This window comes from Serinus canaria, chromosome 1A, assembly GCF_022539315.1.
Source record: "Serinus canaria isolate serCan28SL12 chromosome 1A, serCan2020, whole genome shotgun sequence".
Classification (NCBI taxonomy): Eukaryota; Metazoa; Chordata; class Aves; order Passeriformes; family Fringillidae; genus Serinus; species Serinus canaria.
Window position 1 is genome coordinate 51,402,888 of NC_066314.1, and position 20,950 is coordinate 51,423,837.

At 39.7% G+C, this 20,950-nt stretch overlaps 1 protein-coding gene across 4 annotated transcripts in view; it reads left to right on the forward strand.

Annotated features, from left to right (window-relative positions):
* Positions 1–20,950, forward strand: part of LARGE1 (LARGE xylosyl- and glucuronyltransferase 1) — a 275,742-nt gene that overhangs the window by 137,060 nt on the left and 117,732 nt on the right. For 3 of the 4 annotated variants that reach the window (XM_009086431.4, XM_050970013.1, XM_050970012.1), the window contains 2 exons: positions 6,376–6,458; positions 16,312–16,435. In XM_009086431.4, coding sequence (XP_009084679.2) covers positions 6,376–6,458; positions 16,312–16,435 — 207 coding nt within the window. The remainder of the gene's footprint in view (positions 1–6,375; positions 6,459–16,311; positions 16,436–20,950) is intronic. The other variant, XM_050970015.1, reaches the window with a different exon arrangement.

Here is a 20,950-nt window from a genome sequence, read left to right on the forward strand (position 1 = left end):
TGCTTCTGCCACGGAAACGCGGACAAACTCTGCTGGAAGCGATGGGTCCAGTCCCGGCTGAGGCGGTGCCGCAGGAGGGGCTGAGGGGACTGGCACCTCCCGCGGGGCGGGCAGGGGTGGGGCCCGCGGCTCCAGCTCGGGCAGCGGAGCCAACTCACCTCCCCCCTGAGAGCAGCGAGGGGGGGAAGCGGTTCCGTCGGAGCAGGCTCCAAAGGCGCAGAAAAAAACTTTTCTTCTGCTGCGGGCAAAGCTTCGCCCCCCCACCCATTCAGTGGGGCTGGGAAGCTGCAGGCTGTGGTTTTGCACAAATTCCACTCTTGCCAGCTCCAGCGAAAAACGGCCTCTTGAATACGCAATCTCCTCGAATGAATATTCTATCAATTTCAAAATTGAGAAGAGAGTTTTGAATGCTGGATAACGGTGAGGAGTTCCAAATCCCTCATGGTGCAAAGCATCCTCGAAAACCAATGCCATGCAGTCCCATATGTAGGAATCAAGTGAATACAACAGATCAGGGAAAAAGCCATAGTATTTTGTCCATCTGAAAAACTCATAGAAATGTCTCTTCACCATAGGAACTCTACATCGATGACCCCATTTTTGCCAGAGGTTAATAATTCTTTTATCTCCAAAAGAGAATTGAACCTCTGCCTCCGTAGGCACCCTCTTCCACATCCCAGCCCACCTTGCACGAACGGCAGCATTTTTAGGAAGGGCAGTGTAAACAGTACCTTGTGACAGTGTCCTCTGGGCTTCAGCAGGCTGCTTTGTGCTGCGAAGACTCCCGGACATCTTGTCTCGGAGACTTTTCCAAAGGTTCTCACTGTGGCCAGCCTTGGCTGTGAACTCTGTCCAATTTCAGGATCTTCGGTTCTTCAGCTCCTGGCTAGAAGCCACTTCTGTGGTCCCTGGTGTAGGTGACCATCGATGCCAAACACTCGGGGTTTACCCAAATGTAGCAGTGCTCCTCTGGACTTACCAAATGAAGAATTCTTCTTCACTCAGGGTCCAATTGTGGTGATTTCTTCACTCGAGGCACCATCTGTCAATTCTGTCCTCGGTGTTCACCTTCTGTGGTGATGTCCCTTTTTTCCACTCGGAGGTCACCATTTGTGGTATTGGCCACAAGGGTCACAGGATGAGGGAAGAGACGAGAAAGTTGACTCCATGTATCAGAAGCTTGATTTATTATTTTATGATAGATAATATATTAAAACTATACTAAAAGAATAGAAGAAAGGATTTCATCAGAAGGCTGAGCTAAGAATAGAAAAGGAATGAATAACAAAGGCTCGTGTCTGACTGAGACTGTCTGGCCAGGTGAACTGTGATTGGCCCTTAATTGGAAACAGCCAGATGAGACCAATCACAGATTCCCCCTGTTGCATTCCACAGCAGCAGATAAGAATTGTTTACAGTTTGTTCCTGAGGCCTCTCAGCTTCTCAGGAGGGGAAAAAACCTAAGGAAAGGATTTTTCATAAAACATGTCTGTGACAATTTGCCATCCTCCTATTTCACTGCACACTATTTTGATTTCAACTTCTTACTCTTCTCTTAAGGAATTCAATCAGTAACTCACTTACAGCAATGGAAGTTAAAATGAAACTTCCCTATTACCAGATTTGCCAAGGGTCTCATCATTTATCCTGTTAGTGTAGACTCTCGTCCTGTGTTTGTGTGAGGGACATCTTGATGCCTTTCATTCTCTGATTCTTTTCTGTGTTTCAGATGTGTAAACAAAGTTAGCTTCTGACCCTGGAATGTATCACAGGAAGAGCTGACAAATTGGGCAGTGAGAAAAAAGAATTCTTAAGAAGAAGACTCTTGCTCTGGTGGACTCTAAGAGTGCCAGGAATGGGTTGTTCATTTCATTGAGTCTGTTCTTAGAGATTTACTGGCGATAACATTTCACAATCTAATTTGGAAAGGTCTTTAATGGTGATTAAAACATTTGAAGATGCAGTTACAATGAATGAACATTAAATCTCTGATAAAGCATCATCTATGTGATGTTAATTGTGATCTATATCAAATAGCTGTGGGTTTGTTGCATTCCAGCCACAGCTTCCTACTCTTGCATCACAGGAGAGCTCTTCTGATACTTTAAAATGGACCAACATTATACTGCAAGAAAAAAATCAGACTCCCAGACAAGGGGCTTTTCTGCTAAGCAAGCAGGTGCCCATCATACTTTCCCAGTAGTAGACCATTTGAACACAAACCTTGGAAGTATAAGTAAGCATAGTCCTTACACAGATGTCAGCACTAGCAACAGGCTTTAGATAGGGAGCATAATGCCAGTGAAAGTTAACAAAATTGTATGCCTTTTTCTTACAGTATTATCCCAGTATCTTTCCATCTTGTGCCTCCCTAAACTGAGCATTTACTTGAATTAAGTGTGTATCTATAAATATTTTTGAAAGAGATTATATATTAGGAAATTGATAATTAGCAGTATAGTATTTAGTGGCTTAGCAAGATACTTAACATTTGAAGCATTTTTAGAGGCATATTTGTACTGTTTCTGTTCTCAACAGTGTTTTTCAGTAGGGTTAGGTGTGTAGTGCTCCACAGCCATCAAGAACAGATCCTCACCAATATCAGCAGTGTAACACATGTAAAGCAGATGTTATCTGCCACTGGAAAAAAAAAAAAACCTGGAAACAAACACAAGTATTTTGTAACATACTTGTAATATCTCTTAATCACATCAACAATTATTTATGAAGGATTTAATATCTACAATGGAAAGCCTACTGGAAAATTACTGAGGTATGAAATGTCTTACCAAAGATTATTTTTAACTACAAGGACTAATACACATTTTTAAAACTCATTCTTTCATCATTCCAAAAAGTAGCCCAAGGAAGAAAAATTTTTATGCTCATCTAGGCACTGTATACTCCTCATCAGTATGGATCTGGGGCCCAAAAAAACCAGTATCCAAAAACCCAGATCTGTGGTTTTGGAGATTTTCTTCCCATTAATATTATCCTAGAACATGAAATACTGCATTTAGAGACAGTTTTTTTCTGGTGTGTAGTGGCTGAGGTAAGAGTTTTGAGACTATGTTAGCATACACCTTGGTATGACTTAAACTCCCTTTCCTAAAAAAGCTTAGCGTCCTTAAGTGCCTTGAAGCACCTACACCTGAGTGCTTCCTAAACTATTTACTATTAAAAATTGTTCAGTTGGTGTCCCTGATCCTCAGCCTGTAGGGAGAATTTTGTGATAAACTTCCACAGTTTTTTGATTACCTCTTCATACCTCTGTGTATAAACAGAGGAAGAATTCATTCACTCTGTATTGTCAGATGTATCGTCATTTCATTTGTTGCTGCAGTGTTACATTATCCAAAAGCATCTCCTGTGAATGACCTGAGTCCAAACTCCTGCAGCAGGTGGTGAACACATCCATCATTTACTTTGAAGAGAGCATTGTAGGAAGATGGACACTTTGAATGCTCAGTTTGGTCCTGCAGCAACTTTGAAACATCCAGGCTAGAGTGTGACTAGTATTATCTAAAACTATCATGGAATGCCAACAGTAAAGGGGCAAGTGTAGCATGCACAGCCTTGTGTGAGAAGTTTGGTGGGTGATGTTGAGCCAAACAGGCAGGCTGACACTTGTAGTGGAAGTTGGAGCATTCTTAGGTCATGTGGCTTTAGTTCTTGGTGTTAGCTGCAGTCATTGGGTCTGGAGGCTGTGTGAACCTCAGTGGCCAGTTCTGGTGGGATGGGGAATACATTCTTCCAGCCGTCTGCAGATGGATAAAAGGAGTTTGGGAGAAGTGTCAGTTTTCAAAATCTTGGACATGATGCTTACAGTAGTATGCTCAGGAGGATGCAAGTTCTTTCAAGTGCATATTCCAGCCATATCTTGCCAGAATCTGGGTACAGCCAGCTGCTCTCAGTCCAAACATGCATTTGGAACAAGAGTGGAGAAAACTGGAAATAATGTTTTTCCCCTTGGGATGCAAACATCTGCAGACAGTTCAGGTTGATAACTTCATTTGGCTTATCTGTTTTTCCACTGACTTTGTTTAACAGTTAAACAACGAGAGAAAGGAAAGTTGATCAGGGAAAGGAGAAGAATAGACTGAGCCTTGAAGCGTGCTGCAGGAAAAAACTTGGAATGAAAAGGTCTTGATTTCTGTTCTCTTTGAGGATTATTGCTCTTTTGTTTAACTGATTGCAGGCAGGAATAGAAGTGATATGTAATATCAAACACCACAGAGAGGCTGAGCAGCAGGTACATGGATGCCTGTGTCTGAGCTGGAAGAGAGCATTCAGAAGTATAGTAAGTGCTGCTCTCACTGTGTCCTGGCTGAAGCAGCATCCAAGGCAACAGCAACTACTAGAAGACAGCAAGGAATGCATGCTTTCAATTCTGAAACAAACTGATTTAGTAAAAGGAGAACAGATGTGGGCAAGAACTTGACAGAATAAACTCTAATTTGGAAGGCATTTTTAAGGTAGAGAGAGTGGCTTTGAGGAGAGCTTTTCTGGCAAATGTATGTGGTGTAAAACAATGCTGACAGTATATGACAGTGCTACTCTGTGGAAACCCCTAAAATGTTTGTTTCTAGTCTGGTACCTTCAGGTGAAATGTTTAGAGCAAGGGTGAAACTGTTCTCAGTTAATTTGATTTTAATTGGCACTGAGGGGAAGGATTTTAGGTCTTCCACAAGCCTGGGAGGGGGACCAGGTGACAATGAGAGAGGAGGCAATACATGTAGGACCAGGAATCAGTGCACCCACAGCAACCCATGCCAATGAGTACAGTACAGACTCCTGCTGTAATAAAAGTCATTAATAAGCAGTCTCTGTTCTCCCCTCTTATCACAAGAGAGAAACACAATCGATTTTTGCCAAGTGTTGAGCATGCCTAGCTCTCTTTGACTTTAACATAAATTTAAAGTGCTAATATCTCACAGAGCTGCTGCCAAAATGTACTACAGTGTCTTTTCTTTCTCACACCTCTCTGGACCAACAGTTCTCTTATTAATTCAAGTCCTCTTAAAACATCAGATCTTAAATATGCCTGAGCTTGTGAAGCACAGCAGGGCTGGAGGCAGCTGTGATGTTCATGTGGATGTTCCACTGTGGCACAGCCTCTTGGCCACTTGTATGATACAATTTGTGCCTTGCACCAGGCGATCTTAATGGATAGGGCTGTGGGCTCTTCAGATGTGCCCAACACATGGCACTTCTTTGTAAATGTGCTTCTGTTACAAGCCAGGCTTTGGGAATCTGTGACTATGCGAGGAGACAGAATTCCTCATTTGTTCTCAGCATAGAGGGCATTCTGTGGAAAATGAGAGCTGTGTGTGTGAGAAACCAGCTAACCAAGCTTCAAATGGAAGCCAAATGAGGCTTCCCTGCAGTTTCTCAGCTGTGTCCCCAATGGCAGCTTTGTGCTGACAGCATGGTGATCTCTGCTTCATTTCTGTGACCACTAAGAAACAGAAGATCACAGAACCTGGAGTCAAAACTCACTAGGATTAATTTTTTTTTTTTTTTGTCCCTAGAGAGCAGAAATGGCTACTTTTTAAAAGCAGATCAGAGTAACATGATAGCATTTTTCAGATTAGTACTTAGTGCTAAATAATGACTCGTAGTGCCTTTTCAATTTTCCCTTTCCTCCTGAAGAGATGAGGAAACCTCTGCCTCATGTTAAAAGGGAGGTAAAAAGGCACAGAATAAGTGATAATTTACCAGTGTCGTGAGGTGGAGAGAACGTGTTTGTGGGGCTTGTGTTTAACTTCACATTAGCGCTGCCAGAACAGCCCATGGTGGTAGTCAGAGGCAGGGAGGTGGCCTCTTGCCGTCACAGCCTGTGTCCCATCGCATCATGGGATGCATCCAGCCCTGGCAAACCAATAGTCACAGTCATGTTCATCCGTGAGAGCTTGCTCACTCTCTCCATAGGGGCTGTGAATAAGACAGAAGTAATACAAAATTTCTGAGATCATATCTGCTTCTAATTATCAGACATAATTTTAAACTTTAGTTCAGAAGATTAAAAATATCTGTATGTTTGCCCACTCAGGATTTTGTGTGCTGCTTACTTGGGGAGGGTGTGTGTACATACCTGCACTCATATGTCTTAGCTAATAAATGCAATTCTATTCAAACATCTGATGTAATGTAGTGGTAGTAATGACTTTGGAATGATGATGGTGCTATAACTCAATTAAGATGTTTTTAGCAAACTGCCTCAAGTGGGTTGCAAACAGCTGCAAAGCACCCACTCAAATCCCTGACAATTGCAGCACTAAACAACAGCAGTGTCATGTGTGTGCTCTCCTTAACAAGTGATGAGCACAGGAGCAGGCTTTAATTTTTGTTCTTTTTGTTCCTTTTCTCCCACAGACTATCCACGTTGCCATTGTCTGTGCAGGGTACAATGCCAGTCGGGATGTTGTCACACTCGTCAAGTCTGTCTTATTTCACAGGTAAAGGTAGCTTTCTTTTCCTGTATATTGTATATCTGATTATTACTAAGTGAGCTTTTTCCAGGTTTACTATGTTACTTCAAAAGGTCAGATTCCCTCTGCTGTTCCTTTCTCTTTTTAAGGACTGAAACATTTAATTCATGATAATCTCAAATAGATTTCACCTGTGTGAAGATTTCTACAGTGAATAAGAGGGATCAGAGAACCACCTGCTACTCTTGTTGCATTGTGGGAATAGGGACAGTATCTAGCTTCGCTGTAAAGCATCTGCATGCTCCTGAATGCTGTAAAATAATGATGATGGTAATAACAGTGTTGTATTCATTTAGCCTATTTCTGGTATCAGTTTATGGCACAGGTGTAGATGATAAATTCACACTGGTTGCTTGACTGTCCCAGATTCCAATTTTGACATTTGTTTTTGAAGTAAACATGCTGTTACAGTCAGTATATACACTATTTCAGTAAATTCAGGTGCTTTATTCTGGCTTTGGAATGGCTGCTGACAGCCCCTCAGAGGGCTTTGCAACCTGGTTTTAGCACACTTAGATCCCAAAGCTGAGAGGCATAAATGTACATTGAAAACAAAATAACCAATTCCCTTAATAAACAGCAACTCCAGAAAAAGAGAGTTCACATTAAACTGTGCGTGGGTGTACATGTGTATCCAAGGTCCAGCTTAGAAATGTCTCTTGGAGATGCTTTCCAATGATGTTGCCGAAAGTGGATTAAAATTAGGGAAGTGATCAGACTGCTTGACTCAAACAGGATAAATAGACTAGCAAAATATGCTTACAGTACAAACAACTTATTAAGAAGGTAGTTTCAATATGCTGCTTTTTTTTGAAAGACAAGGGTGAAATTCAAGGGTGAATGACTTTTGTTCATGTTATGTGGAAATATCTTCTTGTGTCTAGCATGAGTGGGGCATTCCAGTCCCACACTTTGGTCCTTATGTTTGCCTCCAGCCTCCTGCTGGAGACTGCTGTCTCCTCCCTGACAATGGTTTTAGTACACCATTTTATCATTTTTAGTAAGCTTCCTAAAATAATATAAATGCTCACCTTATCCAGTATGAAAAAAGACTCCATAAGTATTGTTTAATCAAAATAGGAGAGCAGCTTCCATTATCAACACACAGTATTTGTGCAAGTCTTTTGAGAAGTATCATGTTCATGTTAGATGGGGGTAGGACCAGAAGAACAATGCTAAAAAGCATAACAAAGGCAAAAATACAGTAAATATCCATGTCATTCTCTTTGGAGGATTTTACTGAACGTTAAAATTCTGGTAAATGTTAAAGCTATATCTATTTCCAATTAGAAGTTTGAATTGTTCAGTGTAAACTGGATTTATATTGCAAGGATGTGGGGAGGTTTTGTAATTTTTTTTTGTTTTTGTTTCTAAGGGATTTAATGGAAAATCATATTTTTGTGGTGACATGAGTTATCCTAGTAGTAAGCTTCTCCCTGTTTTTCTATCCTAATACTTGCATCCATTTTGAGAAGGCTTGAATCTTTCTGTTTCCAAATGTTCTGTAAATAATAGGAATCTCACAGCTCAAAGGTTTAAACAACCTCTCTCTGTGTTCTTTAAAGGAAATGTCTCTGTTTTACTTAAGGCACTCCTGAGAGCAATTAGCAAATTTATAAACAATACTGCCATGTAATTAAATTATTAAATAATAATAAATTAGAATATTAAACCAAAAAATTAATTAATATTGGCATTTCTAAGTCTGATGGATTCTGCCTCTGTCAAGAACATACTGTTTTTGGTCTGCACTGCTGCTCATCTCAAAGGATTTGTTGAGCTCAGCAGAGGTGGTCAAGATAAAGTCCAGTATAGCTAATGAAACCTGAGTACATTTCAGATAACCTGTCTCCCTTGTTTGGTCAGACTTGCTTAAAGACAAGTCTAAGTCCATTCCTGCCTAGAACTGGGGTTTCTCACTACGTATTAAATTGTTTGCTAGAAAGAGAAGATATTCTCAGAAAAGAGACAGACATTTCTTTCTTATCTTCTAGAAAACACAGGCTTCTTAAGCATCAGTTGATGCTATGACTCCATGACCATGCTTCAGTAGCACTCCTTTCTTGTATCTTTATCTTTGGAATGGCAGTTTTGTAGAAGGATGCAGAATAAGCAAAAAGAAACAACAAATTAAGCTGAATATTGATTTAGAACTAAGTTTCTTTTCAACTAAGTGTTGGTTGCCATGTGCAAACTGCTATTTTGGAGACCACTATGCAATTCAGAAATGGTGATGATTGGAAAGGCTACTTTAGTTGCTATGATCTATTTAATTATAGGAATGAAGAATGGAGACAGGTCGTGAGAGTGCATTTAGGAGGATTGAGTTAGGAGAGTTGGAAGTGGTTGGTTCAGATAGTCAGTGCTTCATGATGGCAGCATCAAGTTTACCTCTGACTTGAGGGTTGTCAGTGAAAACAGGCATGGAGATGTCTCTTCTTCTAACCCTAAATATGCACCAGGGAGTGCATCCTAGCTGGCATTGTCCAGTAAGCCATTGTTTGAAAGGCCTGTATGCTTCCAATGGAGAAGTTTGCTTAACAAGAAGTTTGCTATCCTAATTTCTGAGTTAGGCTACTGGTTCTTAATTTCCAGTATCACCACGTTCAATCTCACATACAAATATAAGTTTTGCAAGAACAGAAAAAATACGCTGCGAAACTTTCTGTCATAGAGATTTTGTTTTTCCTTCAAGACACCCTGAATTGAATCTACTGATTAAACAGATGACCCCTCAAAGCAACCAGGCTTAATGTCCTCACCTGTCTTCCTACCCCTCAGCTGGTGTTGTTGTAAGACACTGATTTCAGTGACTCTATCTGAAATTCATGAAGATGTCATGTCTTTCTTTTGGCATTTCTGTACAGGTTAGTAATTAAGGCATGTTTTAGCATGCAGTTTGATACAAAACTATATACCTAAATTCCCTACTTCCATAGGAAATCCCTACTTCTCTAATAGAAAAGCTCTGAGAAAAGGAGGCCATGTCAGTCTAATCCCAGGGAACATTAACATATTTGTTATACCCCCAACTTTAGCTAGAGTGCTAGATAGAGACAGTATCTAACAGCAGGAGTGCTGGGTCATTAAGAATAAAAGCTACAGGGTTTTCTGTAGATGGAGTGTGCTGTCTCCTCTCTCTTGCATGAATGTACAGCAAATCCTGCATATTGAACGTTTCAGCTCTCCACAGGCCTAAACACCAAGATCTGAGTCATACCATATATATTGTGAGACTTAGGCAAGCTACTTGTTCAGACCATTTGAGAAACCATATCTATCTTCAGATTCCAGAGAGTGAGAAAAGGAGAGGAAAGGGGTAGTGTGATTGATTCCACATAAGAACACCATAGTTCAGAAATGTGTTTCATTCCCAGTGATAAAGGAGATAGATTCCAGTTTTGTCTTTCAAAAATGTATGTTCCAGCCACAAAATCCAGCAGCTTTTAACACCCAGATTGACATAACTGACAGTCTGTTCTCAGGAGGAGACTCAGCAGAGCTGGGATAGTGCAGGTTTGCAGTCTGATAAATATGCATTGGCAGCACTGCACAGAGGGAGGCTTGGAGAATGAATACTTAGTCCTACTCTGCAACTTTCCTGCTTTCCTTTCTTGCACATCCAGTTCCCAGTTATGACAGATTTTATAAAGCCATTGCAGGGCTAAAAAAAATTATCTCTGAGTTTAACGCCAGCCAATCTCATATCACCATGTCCTAAGAGCAGCCTCACTTTAGTTGTTCCAAACCAAGAGACTAAACACTAAAAATTTATTATATTGGGTCAAATAGGCAGAATGAAGTACAAATACTTTTGGAAACAGTGATTATAGTGGTAAGCTAAAAAGCACCTGCATTTCTTTTTCAAAATTGAAGCAGTTTCCTGTGGTTGATAGTGTTCCTTGCAATTGTTGGTTCAAGTTACATTGGTGATTTTTCAATGTTTTACTCAGTTTCTGAAAACTGCAAACCTTACAGTGCTACAGAAACAGCCCACAATCCTAGTTACATATTAAAAAGATAATTTCTCTGTTCAGGTAAGTCTTGAGTAAGAGCTAAAATGGTTTCTAATGTGCACTTTTTCAAAGACATGCGTAACACTGTTTCATTTGGAAACAAAATAAAAAACAAACTTACACAATTATAGCATGTTTCTGGCAGTTAGGTCAGCCTGACAATCTGTAAACAATTAACTTCTCTTTTGTGTCAGCATGTACTGTGTTGGTTTTTTGTGCCCTTTTGGTTTTTTCCCCACTATGTCAGTCCCTCTTCTTCACAGGAGACACTACATTTACTTTTTTGGCTGTACTCTCCATCTATCCTACAGCAATAGTGGCCTAGGAGTGGGGAGGGGGGAGCTTTGTAAGGAATGGAAACAAAACCAGACAACCAGACAAATGCTTTTTAATAGGAAGTTGCCTCTTTGCTTTAAGAAAATTTCTTGTAACCTTAAACTTAAGTGTATGTCTGAGCATTTTTAAGAGCAGGATATGCAGCTGCATTCCGTGTTACAGAATGCTGTATGAATAATGAACTCTTTTTTTTTTTTTTTTTTTCTTAGAACAAGTAGGATAAGGCGAAGCAAATGAAAATCTAAATTAAATTAAAAGGATGACATGTAATTTCCAAGTAAAAGTCACAAGTCAACACTGGCTGGTAATTAAAGCTTATATAATCTAATGGCTATATTCCATTGAGACCACTTTGCCTTAATGGAGTTAATTTGAGAATTCAAAACCTCTGACAGTGTTTCCAACTTTTCTAATGTGTTGGTCTCTTTTGTGTGAGGTTATTCTGGCAAAAAACATGAAGCGTGACCTGGTTTCTCTGATCCATATAAATGCATCAACAATACACGCTTTTTGTTTTTTCTAGCTGTCCTAACAATAGGGGCATATTGGAGAAAGCAATGTTTGGGAAAATCTGCCCATGATTTACTTTTAGTACTTCCCAAAGAAATTCTGTAGACACAAAACAAGAAGATCCGTGAGGGATGCAGCAAGTGTGTATTTAGGCTCTCTCCAATAGCTTGGGGAGCATTTTCATCAATAGTGGGTGTGAAGGGGTATAAAAACATCTTGAAGATTTTCACATTAAAATTTTTCTCATCTGAGAGAGGGATTGTCATATGGGCATTAGGAGAAAAAGTTTCCCAAACTACCTTTTATAATTCCTGTTTGAAGTTCCTGTAACCATTTGTTACAGATATAGCAGGTACTACCTTGTTGTGCTTCCCTTAATAAAGTATAGGTTTTGGAAATAAACACCCTGGGCTACTGATCTTTTTGTATTCTTAGAAAATAAAATTCCTCTGTTGCAGAGAGAGAACTGTGTAACCAAGCAGCCAAGGAGCTGCCCTTTGAATTACTAACAATTGAGCTGTGGAATAGTGCAGAAGGGAAGAGTGAGCCTTGGTTCACTACTCCCTTTTTCAATTGTAGATTCTGTATTTAACTCTGTGGCAGTGGCTATGTGAAAAGAAAGGGCCACAAATGCTTGAGCAAGCAGATCATAAATCTGATGAAGAGTAAGAGGTTTTGAAATGCAAGAATAAGACATCATGATAAGAAAAAATGTAGAGAAATGGTTACATTGGAATAGACTTCTACATTCATGGCCTGACTTTTAAAAAATTGCCGTCTTTTCATTTTCCTAACTTTTTAGGACCTCAGTAATTTTGAAAATTAGGGCATTCATTCAAACTCCTATATTTAGGTCTAAGAACCTATATTTAAGCATCTATGCTTGAAAATCTTGGCTAGAATCTTCCTTTGTTCACTTTTGAGGAAAGTAATTTAGGAAAATAAATGTGTGCTATTTACATATGGTTTACATTGTCAGATAATGTTCTGATCTTAAGGTAAGTGGAAATAGGTTAATATAGGAAGATTTGCAGTTTTCTGAACAGAGTACTTAGAACCTTAAGTTTCCACTTCATGGGAAATTGCCATATTTTGGAACTACATTTTACCGAATTAAGACATTAATGCATCAGCATTTTCTGTGTAGCAGAAACTGTGAAAAGTTGTAGTTGGTAGAAATTCAAATGTTCAAAATCATTGAGGTAAATAAGATTAACTATTTCTGGACCTTGTGAGAAATTCTATGGCTGTTTCAATACCTGCTTCTGTAGTAAGGAATCTGAAAGACCTGGGGCTCATTGTTCTGAAACCTGGGATACTAGAAACATTTATTCCTGAACAGATTAATTCACATGAATACTGGGGATTTTCCAACACCTGTTCGTTTTGTGGGAGAAGTTTATCACAGTTGCCGTATATTGACCCATGTTATTCCATAGTTGAATATACTGTCCCCAGTACAGTATAGTGATTTCTATCAGTACAAGATACAACCAGCCTTTATGTGTGTTTTTTTAGTTCTCTTGATGTGCCCTGTGGAAAATGAGCAAAATGTCCCAGTTTAATGAAATTCTGCTTTCAGTGGAATCCTTCACAATATCCTGATTGTCATCCCCAATTCTTAGAGGCACTGATTCAATCATGTTTTCAGATAATCATTGTCACCTACATGTTTTATGAAAAATCCTTTCCTTAGGATTTTTCCCCTCCTGAGACGCTGAGAGGCCTCAGGAACAAACTGTAAACAATTCTTATCTGCTGCTGTGGAATGCAACAGGGGGAATCTGTGATTGGCCTCATCTGGCTGTTTCCAATTAAGGGCCAATCACAGTTCACCTGGCCGGACTGTCTCAGTGAGAGACAAGACTTTGTTTGGATTCCTTTTCTATTCTTAGCTTAGCCTTCTAGTGAAATCCTTTCCTCTATTCTTTTAGTATAGTTTTAATATATTATCTATCATATAATAATAAATCAAGCCTTCTGAAACATGGAGTCAACTTTCTCGTCTCTTCCTTCATCCTGTGACCCTTGTGGAAAATACCACAAATCATGACTTCCATTTCATATATCTCTCAAGAAAGATTTGTCATCTTGCAGAATCTCTTCAGTATCTTTTATAATGAATGTTGGTTGATCGTCAAGCTTTTAAATTTGTTTCTTAAACACTTTGAAGCAATCCATATCTTTTAGGCCTTGCATAGAGCAGACAGCAGAAGAGGTGAAAGATGTCATCTGTGTGTATGCTAGTATGGTTACCTTCAGAAGGTCTTCCAGCTTTGAGGCTGTGCACTGTTGGCTTCCAGCACTGTGCTAAACCTCAACATTTCACAGAACTGAAATTTCGTCTGGAGTAAAATTTTCTGTGGCTGATGCACATTTAGTTGTAGATGTCATCAGGTCACTATACTGTTTTGGGGATACATTTTTGTAAGTGATAATTTTTTGCCTTGCCTCTGACGCTCACTTTCCTTCCAGCTGAATCTTTACCATGAGGCTAACGACTTAAAAGAGATTTCTGTGTGGGAGTACAGCTATCCTTTTTTCTTTCTCCCAGTAGGAGATGAACTAAAGTAAATGTCACCCACTTGTTCCCATATAAGTTTCATACACTCTGGGTCATTTGGATAAGTATAAACTTCTACTGAACATCTGAGTGTCTTTGTGTCAGGTTTTTTCTTTTCAACTAGTGTGTTTCATCTTGAAATATTTTATATAAATTCCATTTAACTAAATGATCCTTTGAAAGAAGACAGAGCTTTCTTTTTTTTAACTGATTTTTTACTCTTCTTAGTCGACTTTAGAATACAGGATAAATAACCCAGAATAAAAAAGGGAAGGAAATTACTGAAGAACGCCAGCTGGGAAATAGTCCTACCAGAATCTAGACTCAGCCCCTCCTTAGCAGAGGGGAGCTATATGGGATGTGTATGTTGATATTGAACATTTATTTGTCTTGAGATACCGCTTTGCTGGTACCCAAAGCCACCGGTGTTGTACTTTGTTTCTCTTGGCCTTGTCTCTACTAATGAGATGTATTTCCTGATCACTGCTATTTCCTGATTCTTTCTTGGCAAAGTGCCTGGTTACTGCAGAATCTGCATGAGCCAGGATGTCCTCTTCTACTCTCCTGCTGGGCTGGTGAAGCAAATGTAATTGCTGTGATCCCTTTAGCTTGGTAATGGGACACTCAGCAGCTGGCAGCTTGTGCCTTTCCCTCTCCCCTCCTCCATCCAGGACAAGCTGGAGATTGAAAGACCTTTTTGTCTTTTGAAAAGCGTGTTGTGGCTTAGTGTTTTGGATATGGTTTAAGGCGCAGATCAGCTGTGGGTTTATTCTGCCATCATGATTATCTCATATATAAGGCTTCTACCCAGCCCTTTTCTGCTTTTCCTGTAAGCACATAATGTGATCCACAGTGTCCTTGAAGCCAATACAGCAGCTTCACTGGCAGCCCAGAGTGCTGGGTTGGATCTGCAAAATCCAGGCGTACATTGCTTCTCACAACAACCTCCTCTTTCTGCTGAGGGGTCTATTAAAATACTATCAACAATTATATGTATTTTTACATTTTCCTGTGGACTTTGTTCTGTGGGAAGCAGTATTACTCATCAAAGCAAGAAGAGAAACATTAAAAGGAAGGCACACATTTTTCATTAATGTAGAAAATTGAGAAAAAATAACTTTCATTTTTTTGGGTTAAGCCCAAAAGTTTAATGGAAGTATATTGGCCTGAGCTAACATAGTTTTCCTCACTTTTCATTCAAACTGAAAAATGCAGTAGCATCACTCATCTTCTGCTTTAATCAACATCTGAAACTAAATACTTCTCTTGTTAGATGAAAAATACCAATTAACAAGTACACTCATTTAGCTTTACAAATTCCATAGAAATGAGAATCCACTATTCCACTCTAGGGATCAAAGAAAGGTTGATCCCATGCTGAAGTCTAAACAAGCCATTTTTCTTCTTAGTAGTTTTTTCAAAGTCTGTCCTTTTCTCCTGGCAGGGAAAGTTGCTAAGCTAGGGGTAAACATGGAAGACTACAATTTGTGACTAACTTGCACTGGTAGGTTTCCTACCACTGAAGTTATGATCAAATTTTGTTGCTTATTTTCTCCCAAAAAGGGAGGGAAGTTAAGGGAATTAAACAAGGAATTTAAAATGTCTGAGTTCACATTAGTGTAAAAAAACCCATACACTTTGTCAGAGCTTGCCTCTCCTGCTGATACTGGCTTCACCTGTCTTGTTTTGAAGGTTTTCCGTTAGCCTAAGTCCTGTAATTACAGAAGTGAACCCAGATCTGGTGTTTTGAAGTAAAATGTTTCCTTTCCTCATGTCATTCTCTAACCATTAGTAAAAAAGGATGTGGTAAGATTTGCAATTTTATTCTGTCCACTATGCCAGTGAATAGCTAGAAGGCACTCACCTGAAACATCTAATTCTGGGTTCCTATGGGACAGCTGTTGGTTCCCCAAGATTGCTTTGTAGAAGAGTTCTATGTAAACTCAAGGGTCGGAGAATTTCACCTCATTCAAATTGTTATTTTTAACCTAAGACAGTCTTCTTACCACAAAGATAAATTCCCAGGTTCACCTAGAAACTGAAACAATAATTTCCAAAGCTCAAGTCCCCAAAGGGATATTGCCTTGACCTTTTTTTAAGGAGCTAGTGTACGGGACAAGACTCTTAGATGGTATAAATCATCACGTTCTGCTGGAGTCAAAGGATCTGTGTGTTTATAGCCACCCAGAAACTGATTGAGTATTGTGTTGTGGTCATGTGTATTCAAATTGTGTCTCAGCATTTTGGCCACAGAGCAGGACTCCACCAGACATGCTGCCCGCTCAAAACTTGACATGGTAGACACAGATAAAACTTTGTAAATTGTGATATTGTCCTTTACGAACAGGAATTGGAAACCTTTGAACTAACTCATTTCTCTCCCTTCTCATATCAGGCGGAACCCACTCCACTTCCACCTCATCGCAGATGCAATTGCCAAACAGATCCTGGCAACTCTGTTCCAGACGTGGATGGTCCCTGCTGTGCGCATAGACTTCTATGATGCAGATGAGCTCAAGGTAAAGACACACAGACACAGGTGTCAGTCATATACTTGTCATTTGATGTCACCCATTTGTACCTCATCTCCCTTGACTGCTGAATTACAGGGGAACTATTGCCTAAAAATATTCTCCCTGATGACAACTAATTCTAACTGATATGATTGTGACCCCGATTACACGTATCTGGAAGATGCTGAATGGCTAAAATCAGTGCAGTTTCTCTGGAATGAGAGCAGCTAATGAAGTGTTTTGTATAGCAGCTTAGAATTTTACTTGCTAGCAAGAGGATTCTGGCTGTCCATCTGATCACACAATGTTTTTTTAAGGATACTTCTTCCTAGTAGCAATCTTAAGAATCTTGCTCAATAAGCCCAAGTCTCTTACTGGAGACACTTAACTGCCCTGCATTCCTCAAGCACAGGCGTGTGAAACTCTAAGTACACATACTTCGATAAGGTAGCATTAATACAATAGCTACCTTTTTTGTCTGGATGCCCTTCCAAAAGGAATGATTATGAAAAGAGTTCAATCAATGGCAGAGAGCAGGGGGGAATCACTTACTCAAAGTAATTACCTTTTCATACTTAAAAAGTTTAAATCAGAACATGGAGGCACAGCATTGATTTTGAGCTGTATGTTTTTTTTCCTGTGGAGGTAGAATGAAGTATTCAGACTTTAGCATTTGAGGTTGGTGGCAGTAATTTGTATGACTTACCAGACTGTTCTGAACAGGACTCTGAAACAAGGAAAAAAACCACAATTTAGCAAAATGCTGTACTTGTTAAGGGGGAAATTCAAAGCACACCACGTTGTGAAATATTGAATACAGAAGCTTTAGAAAGAGATGGAAAAGGAAAAAAGTGATTCTTGAGAAAAATACTTTGTTTCTGTTTTTATTTTTCATTGGTTCTTTTACATGAAGCCATAAGCTGATATTAATCTAATTAGCCAGAGATCTTCCTTCTGTTCTTTATAGCTTCATAGCAAGGAAGAGGCTTTTCCTGCCAATCTTGTACATGTCTATGTTACATGTGCTTTTCTGCAAATTGTAGGGTTTTTAATTAGCCTCTCAGCTGGGGAAGAGAAACCTCTTAGTGTTTTCCTTCTGGTCATTTGGGTATGATCCAATCTAGTTAAGTAAATAGTAACCAAGAGAGCTTACTTCAGTGATCCTCAATTTCTGATTTATAGGCAAAGCACCGAGCAGATAAGAGGCTACAGAGCAAAACTGTTTTGTCCCTCCACCTTCACTGAGCCTTAATTTTTTATATGACTGGTGACCTACATCAACACTAGACTATCTTGCATGTAACCCATAAGCTTTAGGTTGAGGACCACGTTTTAGCTGGATGCAGGTATTGATGCATAAATAGGTCTTTCCAAGTTTGCCCCTCTTGTTCAGAGTTCATCATTTTCCATACCAAGCAATTTCCCTGATTTCAGTGGCCAAAAAAATCACAGCTTATAGTACTGAGCATAGGAGAATGTGACAGACACTGGCAAAGGAGAGCAAAGAGTTATAAATATAAACAGAGTTTTAAAAAGCCAGGAATGATGCTGGCTCATATCCAGATCATTCTGCAGGTTTTAGTAAAGACGACAGAAGAGCTGTTTACAGACAGCTGTAGGAGCTCATCTCATTTGTTCCTTATGTAGCCCCTAGAGAGGATTTAATGATTGGTTTGGGTTCATGTATTTCACCTGCACTCTTGGGAGCTGTATTTTGCTGCCTGGTGTTAAGAAAACATAGAGCTGATGCTGGATGTTTGCTAGAAAGCCTGTCTTTCTCTGAAGTCATCTATGGATTCACTGTTACAGTATATACTATGTTTCAGTTTAAATGACCCTCCATAGTTCTTTTTTAAACCTGCAATCAATACCAATTTCTGACTTTTAAAAGGGTTTAAACTGAGTAATGGCATGAGAACTTTCTGCTTAGCTTTCATTCACTGATGTTCAGTTATTTTGGATCACATTTTAGCTGCTACCGAAAACATTTCATTTCATGTTTGTTTTTTTCCCATTGGATATGTATGAGCTTCCAGCCTCTTCCTTCTAATGCAGCAGGAGCTGGCATATTAGATTAAGCCCTTAAGTCCTGGGAAAAGTCCTGCTTCTGCTCCTGCTCAAAAAGTGGAAGAGAGCACATAATATTAGATCATCTTTAAATAATATGGATGCTTTTTTGTTTTCAAGTTGCTATTTAGAACTCAGGCAACAGTTTCCAGTAGCATATTAATTTTTAAAAGGCAGAATTTGGAGACTAAAGTATTTGCTATTTGGCAGTGTTTCTTAACATACCCTGCAGCTCTTAAAATACATGCTGTTTAGCTTAGAGTTAGAGAAACCAGTGTCCTGAAGAAAGGCACAGAAAATTAGTCTTGGCTGTGGCTGTTGTTTTCTCTCAGCTTTTAGAGGAAAACTGGACACTTCACTGCAAGAAAGGGAAGACAAGGTACCATGGATTATATCAGAATTTCTAGAGCCAGCAAACCAACATATCTACTTTGCTGCTGTGAATTAAACATGTCAGATGTTCCTTTTAAAATTTAGAGAAGACTTATTTTTGCTTTTGCAAGGTGACACAGCTGTTCACGTTCCTGTTGCACCACAAAGAGCCTGGGTTCATTCTCTCCATAGAAGCAGATGCTGCCAAACTACCAGCAGCCTGCTTGCAAGAGAGATGGAGCACAGGAAAGAATGGCCAAGGAAAGGTATATCTTTGCTTGGGGTACATGATAAGGGATGGGATAGAAGAGGAGGAGACTTCACTATGGAGCTGAGCCAAAATAACAGCATTTCCAGGAAAAGAGTCAGACACAGCTGAGATGGCAGCTTGCTGGATGTATTTCTTTAAACCAGTTAGTTTGAAGATTTTAACAGCCAGTTCTACTAAGATGCTTGTAACCTTCCCAACATAACTTGGCCTGTCTCCTCACTGCCTTGCCAATAACCTCGAGGGAGATAGATGGGTGCTTAAAAGCTCTCTCCCAACTCACTAGCTGTTCAGATTTGGAACTCTCTCCCATTAACTAAACTTGCTACATGCAGTCAGTAATCAGCAATAAGCGTCCTTGAAGTGTAGGCTGCTGATAATGGTGCCAGTAATTGAACTATTCCACAGCTACATACTTCATTCTTGCTCTACACAGTATGGCCCACACATAACTCTTCCAAATTTATGTGGCCACATATGGCTGTGAATGCAAACTGGGAAGTTACTTGGCAGTGTAAATTCACTTTATACGATCTTTTTAGTTGTGTTAGTCAGCTTTGGTCCTAATGCGTAGATGTATCTATTACAGCAATGCATCTCACAAAATAACTGGAAACTGAAAATGGTCTTCTTTTTGCATTAAATAAAAGAAAAATATACTTGTGAAACATTCATCTATTACAGATATGATTTGCAAATATCAGGCTGCAGGGTACTGTGTTTTTTTCAGTTCAGTCTTACATGAAGAAGCTCCAGAACAAACTATTGAAGGTGTGCAGCTTGGGCACTTGGTTTCTGCACTTCATTGTTAAACGTGGAATCTCATGTCAGTTCACTCCCAGGGAAATGCAGGCATTAAATCCATTGTCATCTGCACTGTCCCAGAGCAGAAGGAACAGCCGATAAGGCAGTACTGTATGTGATGGGTGGAATACGGATGAGGAGAGTTTGTTTCCCCAGATGTTGCCTGACACACTGGTGACAACATCAGGTGAACTGAAGAAGGCAGAATGTAGAATGAGCAGTTGTCTGCTCTGCTGTGGGTGAATGGCCCAGATGCACAGCCTTTTAATCACTGATAGAGCAGAAAAGCCATCTCCTTTAAATAGTTTAGCCTGCATGTGCTGCAATTGATTTATGAACTTGAAGGGATGGTGAATAGGTTTTTGTAGTAGATGGACATTTGATCTGAAAGAGAAATATGAAAGGCTCCATTCTTTGCTATATATATATGGACAGTATTCCAGCTTTTACTGTTCCCAGAAACAACAGACCACAAATCTGAATACCAGTGCTGCATTAGGTGATTTCCTATCAGAAATGTTGACATCTGCGCACTCAGTCAAAATCAGTAGTCTGATTCAGCACAACCAAACTCAGGTAATGTGTGGCATAAAGATCACCTATCTTTGGGCATTTACTGCAGTATGAGGTGAATTACTTCTTAGTCACTTTCATCTGAATTTTGAAGACAGTTCACTAGGTCAGATATTGACATCATTTAGACAGACATCACAAAATACTCTTGAGTTAGAAGGGACCCACAAGGATCATCGAGTCTAGCTTTAAGTGAAGGGTCTGTAGAGAGATTGAACCCATGACCTTGGTGTCATTAGCACCATGCCCTAGGCAGCTGAGCTAATGAGCAACCTGTGAGACTTAAGCAGAAAAATAAAGTTTAATTATTTAATTATGATTGTAGTGTAGTTGGTTCTCAGGGCTGTGCCTGTGTGCCCCCCTAGTGCACCTAAATTCCCACATTGGTCTCAGGAACTCCCAGGCTTGTTGTCTGCACAGATGAGATAAAGGACTGG